Source organism: Monodon monoceros, unplaced genomic scaffold, assembly GCF_005190385.1.
Source record: "Monodon monoceros isolate NGI ecotype Baffin Bay Population unplaced genomic scaffold, NGI_Narwhal_1 Super_Scaffold_12, whole genome shotgun sequence".
In the NCBI taxonomy this organism is placed as follows: Eukaryota; Metazoa; Chordata; class Mammalia; order Artiodactyla; family Monodontidae; genus Monodon; species Monodon monoceros.
Window position 1 is genome coordinate 64951420 of NW_021703768.1, and position 15601 is coordinate 64967020.

The following is a 15601-nucleotide window of genomic DNA, read 5'->3' on the forward strand; positions in this document are numbered from 1 at the left end:
CAAGATCTGGGATCTCAAAGTGCTCCTTCTTAGTTGAGTACATTGCCTTTTGACTCTCTCAGTAAATGCTGCACTTGAAAATCTATGTGTATATGTGCACAGTGCACATATATACACTGAATGTATATATGTACATACATAAATTCATGACTAATTTTATATCTATCTGTGTGTGTGTATGGTACATACACATACCATAAATTCATACTCTCTAACACCAATCAAACACGTCCAATTACAATCCAAAACCTCAGGATTATTTTCAGTCTTCTTCCTTCTTATGTTTGTAAGTATTTTCTCCAACAGTGAGAAACCTGGCTTTCATTATCTTTAATGAAATTTTCTTTATCTATAATTATCTTTAATACCATTATGTGGCACTACCGTATGACTCCTCCCTGCCTCCCTGAATATCTTGGCATGCAGGGGAGGTAAGGGCTTCTTATGTGCATTTATAGATTCTTTTTTTTTTTTTAACATCTTTATTGGAGTATAATTACTTTACAATAGTGTGTTAGTTTCTGCTTTATAACAAAGTGAATCAGTTATACATATGTCCCCATATCTCTTCCCTCTTGCGTCTCCCTCCCTTCCACCCTCCCTACTCTACCCCTCTAGGTGGTCACAAAGCACCGAGCTGATCTCCCTGTGCGATACAAAGCACCGAGCTGATCTCTCTGTGCTATGCGGCTGCTTCCCACTAGCTATCTATTTTACGTTTGGTAGTGTATATATGTCCATGCCACTCTCTCACTTTCTCCCAGCTTACCCTTCCCCCTCCCTGTATCCTCAGTTCCATTCTCTAGTAGGTCTGTGTCTTTATTCCGATCTTGCCCCTAGGTTCTTCATGACCATTTTTTCTTTTTTTTAGATTCCATATATATATGTTAGCATATGGTGTTTGTTTTTCTCTTTCTGACTTACTTCACTCTGTATGGCAGACTCAGGTCCATCCACCTCACTACAAATAACTCAATTTTGTTTCTTTTCATGGCTGAGTAATATTCCATTGTATATATGGGCCACATCTTTATCCATTCATCTGCTGATGACCACTTAGGTTGCTTCCATGTCCTGGCTATTGTAAATAGAGCTGCAGTGAACATTTTGATACATAACTCTTTGAATTATGGTTTTCTCAGGGTATATGCCCAGTAGTGGGACTGCTGGGTTGTATGGTAGTTCTATTTTTAGTTTTTCTTTTTTTGGGGTATGCGGGCCTCTCACTGTTGTGGCCTCTCCCGTTGTAGAGCACAGGCTCCGGATGCACAGGCTCAGTGGCCATGGCTCATGGGCCCAGCCGCTCCACGGCATGTGGGATCCTCCCGGACCGGGGCATGAACCCGTGTCCCCTGCATCGGCAGGTGGACTCTCAACCACTGCGCCACCAGGGAAGCCCTATTTTTAGTTTTTTAAGGAACCTCCATACTGTTCTCCATAGTGGCTGTATCAATTTACATTCCCACCAACAGTGCAAGAGGGTTCCCTTTCTCCACACCCTCTCCAACATTTATTGTTTGTAGATTTTTTGATGATGGCCATTCTGACTGGTGTAAGATGATATCTCATTTTAGTTTTGATTTGCATTTCTCTAATGATTAATGATGTTGAGCATTCTTTCATGTGTTTGTTGGCAATCTGTATATCTTCTTTGGAAAAATGTCTATTTAGGTCTTCTGTCCATTTTTGGATTGGGCTGTTTGTTTTTTTTGATATTGAGCTACATGAGCTGCCTGTAAATTTTGCAGATTAATCCTTTGTCAGTTGCTTCATTTGCAAATATTTTCTCCCATTCTGAGGGTTGTCTTTTCGTCTTGTTTATGGTTTCCTTTGCTGTGCAAAAGCTTTGAAGTTTCATTAGGTCCCATTTGTTTATTTGTTTTTATTTCCATTTGTCTAGGAGGTGGGTCGAAAAGGATCTTGCTGTGATTTATGTTATAGAGTGTTCTGCCTATGTTTTCCTCTAAGAGTTTTATAGTGTCTGGCCTGACATTTAGGTCTTTAATCCATTTTGAGTTTATTTTGTGTATGGTAATAGGGAGTGTTCTAATTTCATTCTTTTACATATAGCTGTCCAGTTTCCTTCGCACCACGTATTGAAGAGGCTGTCTTTTCTCCACTGTATATTCTTGCCTCCTTTATCAAAGATAAGGTGACCATATGTGCGTGGGTTTATCTCTGGGCTTTCTATCCTGTTCCATTGATCTATCTTTCTGTTTTCGTGCCAGTACCATACTTTCTTGATTACTGTAGCTTTGTAGTATAGTCTGAAGTTAGGGAGCCTGATTCCTCCAGCTCCGTTTTTCTTTCTCAAGATTGCTTTGGCTATTCGGGGTCTTTTGTGTTTCCCTACAAATTGTGAATTTTTTTGTTCTAGTTCTGTGAAAAATGCCAGTGGTAGTTTGATAGGGATTGCATTGAATCTGTAGTGTGGTTTGGGTAGTACAGTCACTTTGACAACGTTGATTCTACCAAACCAAGAACATGGTATATCTCTCCATCTATTTGTATCATCTTTAATTTCTTTCATCAGTGTCTTATAATTTTCTGTATACAGGTCATTTGTCTACTTAGGTAGGTTTATTCCTAGATATTTTATTCTTTTTGTTGAAATGGTAAATGGGAGTGTTTTCTTAATTTCATTTTCAGATTTTTCATGACTAGTGGATAGGAATGCAAGAGATTTCTGTGCATTAATTTTGTATCCTGCTACTATACCAAATTCATTGATTTGCTCTGGTAGTTTTCTGGTAGTATCTTTAGGAATCTCTATGTATAATATCATGTCATCTGCCAACAGTGTCAGCTTTACTTCTTCTTTTCCGATTTGGATTCCTTTTCTTTCTTTTTCTTCTCTGATTGCTGTGGCTAAAACTTCCAAAGCTATGTTGAATAATAGTGGTGAGAGTGGGCAACCTTGTCTTGTTCCTGATCTTAGTGGAAATGGTTTCAGTTTTTCACCATTGAGGACAATGTTGGCTGTGCGTTTGTCATATATAGCCTTTATTATGTTGAGGTAAGTTCCCTCTATGCCTACTTTCTGGAGGGTGTTTATCATAAATGGGTGTTGAATTTTGTCAAAAGCTTTCTCTGCATTTATTGAGATGATCATATGGTTTTTCTCCTTCAATTTGTTAATATGGTTTAACACATTGATTGATTTGAGTATATTAAAGAATCCTTGCATTCCTGAGATAAACCCCACTTGATCATGGTGTATGATCCTTTTAATGTGCTGTTGGATTCTGTTTGCTAGTATTTTGTTGAGGATTTTTGCATCTATGTTCATCAGTGATATTGGCCTGTAGTTTTCTTTCTTTGTGACCTCTTTGGTTTTGGTATCAGGGTGATGGTGGCCTCGTAGAATGAGTTTGGGAGTGTTCCTCCCTCTGCTATATTTTGGAAGTGTTTGAGAAGGATAGGTGTTAGCTCTTTTCTAAATGTTTGATAAAATTCACCTGTGAAACCTTCTGGTCCTGGGCTTTTGTTTGTTGGAAGCTTTTTAATCACAGTTTCAATTTCAGTGCTTGGGATTGGTCTGTTCATATTTTCTGTTTCTTCCTGGTTCAGTCTTGGAAGGTTGTGCATTTCTAAGAATTTGTCCATTTCTTCCAGGTAATCCATTTTATTGACATATAGTTGCTTGTAGTAATCTCTCATGATCCTTTGTAGTTCTTCAGTGTCAGTTGTTACTTCTCCTTTTTCATTTCTAATTCTATTGATTTGAGTCTTCTCCCTTTTTTTCTTGATGAGTCTGGCTAATGGTTTATCAATTTTGTTTATCTTCTCAAAGAAACCTCTTTTAGTTTTATTGATCTTTGCTATCATTTCCTTCATTTCTTTTTCATTTATTTCTGATCTCATCTTTATAATTTCTTTCCTTCTGCTAACTTTGGGGTTTTTTGTTCTTCTTTCTCTGATTGCTTTAGGTGCAAGGTTAGGTTGTTTATTTGAGATGTTTCTTGTTTCTTAAGGTAGGGTTGTAGTGCTATAAACTTCCTTCTTAGAACTGCTTTTGCTGCATCCCATAGGTTTTGGGTCATCATGTTTTCATTGTCATTTTTTTCTAGGTAATTTTTGATTTCCTCTTTGATTTCTTCAGTGATCTCTTGGTTATTAAGTAGTGTATTGTTTAGTCTCCACGTGTTTGTATTTTTTACAGATTTGATATCTAGTCTCATAGCATTGTGGTCAGAAAAGATACTTGATACGATTTCAATTTTCTTAAATTTACCAAGGCTTGATTTGTGACCCAAGATATGATCTATCCTGGAGAATGTTCCAGGAACACTTGAGAACAATGTGTATTCTGTTGTTTTTGGATGGAATGTCTTATAAATATCAATTAAGTCCATCTTGTTTAATGTATCATTTAAAGCTTGTGTTTCCTTATTTATTTTCATTTTGGATGATCTGTCCATTGGTGAAAGTGGGGTGTTAAAGTCCCCTACTATGAATGTGTTATTGTTGATTTCCCCTTTTATGGCTGTTAGCATTTGCCTTATGTATTGATGTGCTCCTATGTTGGGTGCATAAATATTTACAATTGTTCTACCTTCTTCTTGGATTGATCCCTTGATCATTATGTAGTCTCCTTCTTTGTCTCTTGTAATATTCTTTGTTTTAAAGTGTATTTTGTCTGATATGAGAATTGCTACTCCAGCTTTCTTTTGATTTCCATTTGCATGGAATATCTTTTTCCATCCCCTCAGTTTCAGTCTGTATGTGTCCCTAGGTCTGAAGTGGGTCTTTTGTAGACAGCATATATACGGGTCTTGTTTTTGTTTCCGTTGAGCCAGTCTATGTCTTTTGATTGGAGCATTTAATCCATTTATATTTAAGGCACTTATAGATATGTATGTTCCTATTACCGTTTTCTTTATTGTTTTGGTTTGTAAGTCTTTTCCTTCTCTTGTGTTTCCTGCCTAGAGAAGTTCCTTTAGAATTTGTTGTAAAGTGGGTTTGGTGGTGCTGTAATCTCTTAGCTTTTGCTTGTCTGTAAAGGTTTTAATTTATCCATCAAATCTGAATGAGATCCTTGCTGGGTAGAGTAATCTTGGTTGTAGGTTTTTGCCTTTCATCACTTTGAATATGTCCTGCCACTCCCTTCTGGCTTGCAAAGTTTCTGCTGAAAGATCAGCTGTTAACCTTATGGGGATTCCCTTGTGTGTTATTTTTCCCTTGCTGCTTTTAATATTTTTTGTTTGTATTTAATTTTTGATAGTTTGATTAATAGGTGTCTTGGCGTGTTTCTCCTTGGATTTATCCTGTGTGGGACTCTCTGTGCTTCCTGGACTTGATTAACTATTCCTTACCCATATTAGGGAAGTTTTCAACTATAATCTCTTCAAATATTTTCTCAGTCCCTTTCTTTTTCTCTTCTTCTTCTGGGACCTGTATAATTCGAATGTTGGTGCTAGATTCTTATACCTCACTTGTATAGAACTTATATATGATCATGGCTTGTTTTCTTCTCTGTATCCCCAACAGACTGTAAGTTCAGAGAGTGAAACCTATCTGTGCCTTTTTGGCTCAGAGTAAGAAATATTTATTGAAGGAATAAAACAAAGAGTTTTCATTGGACAATTTTAGGAATCATCAGTGGTAAAGTCTTAAGAATGGACTAGATTTCAAGAAGTGAGATGAAAAAAGATCAAAGAATCAAAGATACAATTTTCTTAAAATACCAAAAAGAGGTAGGAACGGAAACAAACTGAATAGGTATGAAATTAGCCAGGGGACCAGGACCAACAGTTCAGAATGCATGAGGGGGAGTTTCCAGAAGAAGGAAATGGTCAACAGTGTCAGAAGTTATAAAGAAGTGAATTAGAGGGAGGAGTGAAAATGTATGACTAAACATTATCTTCAATTGTGAGTTTGAAGTTCTTCCTTTTTTTTAAAATTCTCTAAGTGGTTCAAGTTTTATACTCTGATTGTGAATTTCTAAATCTCATTGGTGACACCATGTTCTATCACTGGAAACCATTTTCTTCAACATTTTACTTTTTCCTGTTTATCTTGGAACATCAGAACAATTGACAAGTCTTTCTGCTATTATCACTTAAAAATATAGCATAATCCTATAGAAATGTTGATCAATGTCAAGTTGTCTTTCAAAATGAGTGTCTTTACCCAAATTTAACTCTTTAGTCGCCAGTGTTTTTCTTTTGGTAAGTCAAATCTCTAACTTTTAAAACATTTTCATCAGTCCCGGGATGACCAGATGATGGTTTTGTGCATCAAAAGAGCACGATCACTAGATTCTTTAAACCTTTAATATGTATCAGGAAAAATAAACAGATTTATACATCTTGTGGGTCAATATATATTCTCATATTTGTCAACATGTTAAATGTATTCCATTGAGACTTGTTTAACTAGTCACAAATTTTGGCACACATTTTTTGTTCTAAAAAAGATCTTCATTCTGATAGGGAAATTGACGCTAATGATGAGAATACTTAATAATAACAAACATAATATCAACAAAAATATATACTTGTGAGCCAGTACACTTGTGCCAGGAATTGTGCTAAGCATTTTATATTTATTTCCCTCAATGCTTACAACAATCCCACGAGGTTGTTATTATAAATCCTTTTTGATGATGAGAAACTGAGTTTTAATACAGAAGTAAGTTTGTTAATTTGTCCATGGTTATACTATCAGTAAGTAGTAGAGCCAGGACTGCAAATCAGATCAACATATTCCAAAAGTTCTAAAAGATAAGCCTTAAATCCTAGGATTTAAAATAAATGAAATAACATAAAATGTTATTAAGTATTTTAAATTAATAATTCAACGAAGGAATTTCTTGCTGCACAAAAAATCATTTAGTTTACAGAAGATTCATCATATGATTCCAGTGGTGAGCCCCTCTAGGATCTTAAGATTCTGGTATATGTTTCCTTGAATACCATTATATGTATGTAATCTACTCACAGAGACCAAACACTCAATGATGATTAAAAAATAGTGAATTTATCTATGCCTTTATGATATAATTCAGTTAACAATTTTGACCTACCAAAATTTTTCAATGGGCCCCCTCAATTACATGAAATGAAGTAGAATCAAATAATTAAGAAATTTTGGAACTGGAAGGGATTTTAGAAATACAGGAGTCCACTCTCATTTTACCTGTAAGAAAAGCAAGTCCCAAAAAGGTTAAGTGACTTGCTCAAAGTCATACATTGCTGGGCTTTGCTGGCATTTGGATCTAAGATGCTTGACACATTGAGGTCCTGCCAGCAATAGCACTGTTATTTTTTTTTTTCCTGTAAAAAGGCAATATCAGTAGAAAAGATACTAAAATTCAGAAATGTGACATTCAGGTTGGAAAGATATTTGTCTCCAAATTACAATTCACCATTTGACATATATATTTACTTATTTATTTTTCTTTTTTCTGTATCTCAACTACTGTAACTGCACTGTCCAATACAGTAGCCCTTTGCCACATGTGGTTATTTAAATTAAAATTAATAAAGTTAAAAATTCGATTCCTCAGTCACACTAGCCACATTTCAAGTGCTCAAAGGTCCTCAAAGTACTAGAGCTACTGCATATGACAGTGCAGATATGGAACATTTCTCTCTTCCCAGAAAGTTGTTGGGCACTGCTGCTTTAGAATGCCAGTTCCATGAGAGAGGGATTCTCATTAGTTTGTTTTCTGATGTATCCCCCATGGAGAATGGTGCCTCGCAAATAGTAAACCTCAACAAATTTTTGTTGAATGACTATTTCTGAGAGTGATTTTTGTACAGCCCTATGAAGTTTCCAATCATATATATGGCAACGCATTTTTTTGGTATTGGCTTATGTCCAAAAAGGGAATATCTGTGACAAAATGGCTGTAAAATAATGAGATGCAGTTTGGCAAAAGAAGTAAACATTGTACCAAAAAGCCCGATATACTGCTAACTTAAAGTGAGTAAGACAGCACAGTGTTCACTATGTAAATTTTTCTTGATTTGGGAAGGAGAATGAATTTCTTCTTTGCCAGAGATTTTGAATTTGTTAATTTCCTTTGTCCTACAAAGGTAGAAAATAATTGGAAAAGACATATATCCCAGGACATGGTCATAATTCAAAGTCAAAAGAAAATAATATATTTTTCATTGTGTTTCACTGGATTTCAAATAATAATTTAAATACTTTAACAGCGTAATTAACACAATAGAGATTTACTACAGTCTTCTTCTTTACGATTTCAGCTGTAGGACTCCTATCATTTACTCAATGTAGAACTTAATTCTCTTTATGCAGCTGAAGTCCTTCTCATGTTTTCATATTGATATCATTAAATAAAAGTCAAATTCTACATATGAAATATTTTACAAAGACAAAATTACTGGGAAAGGACATGCTAAATAGCATTTATTCTGAAAAACAGAACATGTAAGCAAGAGTAAGTGCAGTATGTTTAAAATATAGGTACCTTGGTTATATGGAGGGGATACAGTACATTTATTTTCAGTATATGAGTAAATGTCCCAACAACATGTTTTTTTTTTTTTTCTGCTCAAATGCTTGCTGACTTTTCCCTATCTGAAAAGTGAAGAATAGTCTTCTCAAGATTTGCCTATCCTTAACATCCACTGTTTTTCATTTTATCATGTATAGTAAGAACTATACATTCAGTATTAACAAAGAATAATCTCATATACTGAATAACCAGAAGAATAAAATATCTGTACTTTCATTTACATATATAATTAACTAATAATGTCTTTATCCAGTCACAAATAAAATTCCTGTTCTATGCAAACTTTAAAAATACAGAAATAAAAAAAGAAATCACTCATAATCCTATCAGCCAGAAATAAAGGATAAGTCCCTTACAGTCTTTTTGGTGTGTGTGTGTGTGTGTGTGTGTGCGCGCACGTGCATGCGCGTGTTGGGGGGGTGTGGAGTGGAGGAACTGAGTTTGTACAGTGATATATGGTAAAGGTGACATACCACACAGGTTTGTGCCTTTTTTACATTTGGTAATAGATAAACATTCTGTCATATCAATAAATTTAATCCTATAACATACCTTTTAATAGCTGCATACTATTTCACCATTTGGATATACTATAATTTATTTAACTACTCATTCATCTATTATTGGACAAATATCTTCGAGACTTTCAGTAGAATGGTCAGATGCAGTGTGCTTTTAGAATGTCAAAATCAGCTTTAGAATATAAAATGGTCAACAGCATTCACTATGTTACCTCAGTTCACACACCTGTTCATAGAGTTTCAGGAATGGTGAGAAATTCCAATTCTATAGGGTCAATAAATCAATAGTTTATTCTTGGTGTCACTCATTAACAGTCTCTATATTTCTGGCTGTCTTGGTTTTCTTAGCATAGCGTTGTATGAACACTGTGAATTTTTCAGATTAAACATTTTATCTATGAGAAGGATAAAGACCTCCAGTTTATGGATACTTCAACACCACCAACCTATTCTGACAGTTGAACCAATTCCGGTGTAATTTCTATGTTTCATGTGTTCTCTCATAGATATTTATTCTTTGCAACATTGCAGATTTTTGTAATTTTACTTTGCTTTCATAATTTTAGATACTATTACCCTTTCTTGCATTTTTTGGGCATAGTGATTTGATACCATGTCCCAAATACCCAGTCCATAAATATATAAACAGTGTAAGTAAGCCACTGTGGATTTAGTTCAGACCCATGAAAACCAAATCAGAAGTACTTAAAAATTATAGTCTAATCATTAGTAATTATAAATTCTGGAGAAGCTGTTTATTAAAGGATTGTCTTTTACATATTCAAAATGACTAGTCAACACCACTGAAGAAGTTAATAGCATACTTTTTATTTTCTTAGATACAATATACCAATAAAAGAAAATTTTATTAGTTTATGATCATTTAAAATAGACTAAATAAAAACTTTAACATTTGTTTTTATATACATCATTCCAATTAATCACAAAAATAGCTTTTCCAATTCTACTTTAATGACTACATAATGAAATTGAAGAAATGTTTTGTTGTTTGAAAAGGTCATGCTACTAAATAGTTAATAGTGTAAACATTGTTTTAGGAAATGTTTAACAGTTTGCTCAAAATTCTTTAAAAAATAGTATAAATGTAAATTATTATAAATTTGAAAGACAGATGTTTGGATTAATGAAGCTTAACTATATATGGGGGGGGCAAAAAAGGGCCACTCATAGAAGAGTACAATTGTTTTAAAATATACTTAGGTAAAGACTGTTTAAAAGTCTTGAGGAAAAAGAACCTGTATCATAACTCTTTATTACCTTTAACTTTTTAATTGCCTCTTAAAAATCCAAAGGTTGTTGTTCTTAAAAAATTTTTCAAACAACCTAGATTTACAATTCCACATTTCTACCACTAACCCATTCTTCCTAAAAGTGTCTTTCATTTTGTCAATTTCTTTAGGTGTGGAACTTAGTATCTTATACATAGCAGGCATTTCAACACTGTCAAATGGATGCAATTACAATAACTCTATGAGATTTTCATTATTCATATGCAATAAATGGAATCAGAAAAATTCTCACATGCTTGTACAAGAAATTCACATTTCCCTAATGGAGATTTTCACAAACCTCTTACATCTACGAAATACATAAAGCTATGAATGGAATGTCTGAAACACCATGAAGACTGCAGTGAAAGATACAACTTTCTGTCCTTAGAAAAGGAAATTTAAAAGACTCAGGCACCTATAAGTAGATCTGACTGTCAATACATATAGGTTCACCCACAGAGAAAATAAAACTCCCATATGTTGAAACCCTTGGCATCCGTGCACTTCTTTTTCCTATTTCATGCCATGTTTCCCTGGCCCTATGTACCGAATGCATTTTCAGTCTGAAGGAGAAAACTCCTCCAGCTGCTAATGTGAGGACTTCTAGCCCTGTAACCATGAGATGATCCAGCACTGCTGCTTGCTTAGAGTTCTCCCCTGGGGGTGGATGTGGGTGCTGGCACTCTTTGCTGTGCATTAGAAGCAGAGAACACCAGCAATTGGGACACTTCAAGGACACTGCATAATTTCGGTAAGAGTTAGGAGAGGAGAAGGAAAACTCCATTTCTATCAAATGTGCTATCAAAGTAAGCACAGCTTTCTTGTTCCATTTTTTGGTCAGGAAGGAAGTGGAAATTTTAAAAAAATGAAAAAGGTTTTATTGTGATAAAAATAATAAACCAGGGTTTACTTTAAATCTGGGAAAATGATGTATACAAAAACAAAGAAAGTGACAAAACAATCATCTTGACATTAATATTCCATGTGGTTAAGCATTTAATTTCTTCTTGTGTTACTTATATATGTATATATATACACACACACATGCACATTGTCTCTATTCTAAACCTAAACTATAAGCTACCTGCAAGTAAAAATTGTGCTTTATTCTCTTTAGCAAATAAATATTTATGTTATTGATAAACCATCTGAGGACGAAAGTCTGTGAAATCGCAGAGCTCTTGTAGATAAAGATAGTTGGATGATCTATTGTTAACTATTAATAGATCTAACCCTTCTAGAAGCAGCTAATTATATGCTTGATATGCCACTATAATTGGGCAAAATTGGTATGTTACAGCCATGTTATTGTAACTATATAATATAAAAATAAGCTTAAGTATGTTCATAGAAAATTTTATTGCCATCCTTCACAGTATAATCTGCATTTACCAAAATTATATATATTTTGAAAGGTAGCTTCAAAGTATATGGTAGACTCCAAGGGTCAGCAAACTTTTTTCTGTTAAGATCTAGACAGTAAATATTTCAGGGTTGCAGGCCACCTATGGTCTCCATCATGATCACTCAAATCTGCTATTGCAGTGTAAAAGAAGCCATAGACAATACATAAATGAATGAATGTGGCAGCGTTCCAATAAAATTTTATTTACAAAAAGTCAGCCAAACTATGGGCTATAGTTTGCCAACCCTTAATGTAGGTTATACATCACTAGAAGTAGCATAAAATGGGATGAAGAATAATTTAATATTTTTATAGGAGAGAAATATATGTGACATTTTCAAGATCTTTATTGACTCTTAAAAAAAAACAACAACAAAAAACCACCAAACTTAAATAGCACACACAAATCTTACCTGGTTAGGTATCCTCAGTGGGGGCCTTGGACCTCCAGGGTACCGAGGTGACATAAAAGGCTATTGAAGTAAAACAAACAAATAAACAAAAAAACAATGTAAAATACAGATCTGAAAATAAACTGCTTTTAAGAATTTTTGAATTATACAAAACATAAATTTACTTATGTGGCTGATTTCAGTAGAATAAAAGCTTTTAAGAAAAATTACCATCCTATTTTTTATTTTGTAGAATATCTGGAAAAATTCCAAAGAAATCATAAAAAAATCGAACATGACTAAAGTAACTAGCAAAAAAAAATTTTAATGCTATCTAATTGGCAAAAAGTAAGACTAAGAAATTTAGGCAATTGAATCTTAGTAAAGACTTCAGGAAGAGGATCACTGGCTACATTATTATACAAACTGGATTCTGAATTACCCAATTCAGTTATCACTTTCCTCTAATAATTTTGACTGAATTACCCAATTCGGTTATAATTTTCCTCTAATAATTTTAAAGTTGCCAAATTTCTTCATCTTTTCTTTTGTAGTTCCGTTTAAAATGGTAAAGAAATTTCTTTTCCAAGGGACATTTGTGGTTAGGAGAGCTTTGGCTTCCTTTCATTAAGAGTTTGTTATTATTCAAAATCGATTATAAATTTTAAAATTGAAATTTCTTTGCATATTTTGAGCCTAGCAGACTATGAGGTGTGTACTTTTTTAAATAACCATTTTTTATTGAAGTATAGTTAATTAACAATGTTGCATTAGTTTCAGGTGTACAGCAAAGTGATTCCATTATATATACACATATACACACACAGACATATATATATATACATATAGACACATATATATATATTCTTTTTTTTAAATTTTTATTGGAGTATAGTTGATTTACAATGTTGTGTTAGTTTCAGATGCACAGCAAAGTGAATCTGTTATACATACACATATATCCACCCTTTTTTAAGATTCTTTTCCTATATAGCCCATTACAGCGTATTTAGTAGAGTCCTTGTGCTATACAGTAAGTCCGTATTAGTTATCTATTTTTTTTTTACATCTTTATTGGAGTATAATTGCTTTACAATGGTGTGTTAGTTTCTGCTTTATAACAAAGTGAATCAGTTATATATATACATATGTTCTCATATCTCTTCCCTCTTGCGTCTCCCTCCCTCCCACTATTCTTTTTCATATAATTTTCCATTATAGGTTATTACAAAATATTGAATATAGTTCCCTGTGCTATACAGCAAGTCCTGGTTGTTTATCTGTTTTATATATAGTAGTGTGTATATGTTATATTTTAAATTTATTTCCTCTTGTATGCCCTCCTCCAGAAGTCCAGAGGAAAACAAATGGCCTTATATTAAAACTCAAGTCAATTTATCTTGTTAGATGAATCAGAGGCTGCTAAGATGTGCTGATTCTGTCAGTCCTGAAACTGTCTGAAAAATATGCTAAAAGTATCATTTTAGTGATTGTCCAATGATGAGTGGAAGGAGAATATTTTTGGTCACTCAGATTTGGGCACAATTTTTATTTTTAAGTTTATTCCTAAAATTATTCAAAATTCCATTTTTATAGAAAAATATAATTTTGTTTAATTATAATACATAATTACATGTAATATAAGCAAATTATCAACTCTAAAGGGTTGAATATTAAGTAAAATATTAAGAATGAATTAATATAAATTAAGAATCAATTTACCAAAGGCTTGGGCAAGCCAAATCTATAGTACTTTACATAATTAAATTCCACATTTATAATGAATTTTCTAAAAATATTTTTAGAAATTAGGCCTGCAGTTCTAGGGCTATTTTAAAAGCAGCAGCTGAAAAATAAAATTCTAGCAAATTTATGTGCTATAGACTTTTCTATAATATCTTTTGGAGGGTCTGACAAACCAACAAGAAGAACTTTAGAATTAAACAATTTGAGTTTTTACTTGCTGTGTTCTTATATGTTAACATATTCCTAGGAGATCATTTTAAATGGACAGAAACAGTAGATTATTCAGGTAATAGTGTCACCTTCAGCTGATAAAACTTAAGTGGATTTTCCAGTTTAAACATTTAAAAAATGTTTAGTTTTCACACATTTGGTTAAAGTTGACTCTCATCATTTCTGAAGCTCTACTCTAAATTGGATTAATTAGTTAACTATACTGTCAACTGGGAAGCTCATCCCCAAACTCACACTCCCTCTGCTACTTTTCTAACCACCTAATTTCGTTTATGAAACTGTCTTATAAATTCTGGACTCACTTAAAAAATTTAATAATTAAATATCGTGTCATCGATTTTGGAATGGTTGCCTTTCTTTCACAAAGTGATGTTTTACGACATAGTCACTAAGCCCAAGTACAATATCAATTTAGTGTTTGAGACATGGAGACATAAAAATAGGTTACTAATAATTCCTGTCTATAATAAAATCACTTCAAAATGGAATACAAGGTAGAAAGTGTTAAAACACTACTAAATACTGATAACCTTGAAATGTACCTTATTTGAAACAGGGCACTTGAGATTTGTATGTTCCTCTGAATGTAAAATAACGTAATAGTGTTAATATAAATGGACTATTTGAAAAGAGAAAAATTTTCTCTAATCAATGGCATTGTGAATAAATGTATTTTAACAGGACTGTTGTATTCTCCTATCTGACCATGAGGCCCCATCAAGGGACTACTAAGAGGGAGAGGCAGTGCATGTGGTAGTTGCGAACCTGTAGTCCCCTATGGAATAAGATTGCGAGAGAGAAAGAGTCTCTTTTTAATTTATTTCCTCTTGTATGCCCTCCTCCCGAAGTTCAGAATTTTTTTTAGCCAAAAAAAAAGAAAGAAAACCACTTCTGTTTATCAATCTATAGCTATACAATTAAAGCAAAAAATAACAAAAATCTAGTTAGTTTAGATAAAAAACTACTACTTTTCCCTAAAATATAAACATTATTATGGTTAAAGCATTTTAATATCAAATTAGTGCTGTTATAAGCTCTTAATATTCAGATTGATTCTTAAGATATCTTCTTAACCACCTAGGTCCTCAGCTGCCTACTTGTTGAGGTATAGACAGCAACAGAACCCAAAAGAGTTTTCATGTTAGCAAATGAGAATATTCTACTAATATTCTGTATTTCACTATTCAGAAGTCAATTTCCTTTCAAATATAATTTAAGGTATTACAACATGTTTAAATTCTTTTATGGTAAAATGCTAATCTAAGAGATTACATACTGATATTATAAAGTATACTTACTGATATTATAAAGTACATCTATTGACAGACCTTCAGTACTCTCTGCGTTGATAACCTGGGAAGAACAGGCTCCTCAAAAGAGCCCTTAGCTATGAAGTACGCTTACTCTTAATATTTGGGGAAAATTTTTTTAATAGTTTGGGCATCAAAATATGTGCTTGAGGGTGTCAGAATGATGAATCAATATTTTAAATGGAAAAAGCCTTCCCCTTGAAAAATGGGCTAAAA

At 33.4% G+C, this 15601-nt stretch overlaps 1 protein-coding gene across 10 annotated transcripts in view; it reads right to left on the reverse strand.

Annotated features, from left to right (window-relative positions):
- Positions 1 to 15601, reverse strand: part of SSBP2 (single stranded DNA binding protein 2) — a 298735-nt gene that overhangs the window by 55264 nt on the left and 227870 nt on the right. For all 10 annotated transcript variants that reach the window (XM_029215894.1, XM_029215891.1, XM_029215885.1 and 7 more), the window contains one exon: positions 12120 to 12179. In XM_029215894.1, the coding sequence (XP_029071727.1) occupies positions 12120 to 12179 (60 nt within the window). The remainder of the gene's footprint in view (positions 1 to 12119; positions 12180 to 15601) is intronic.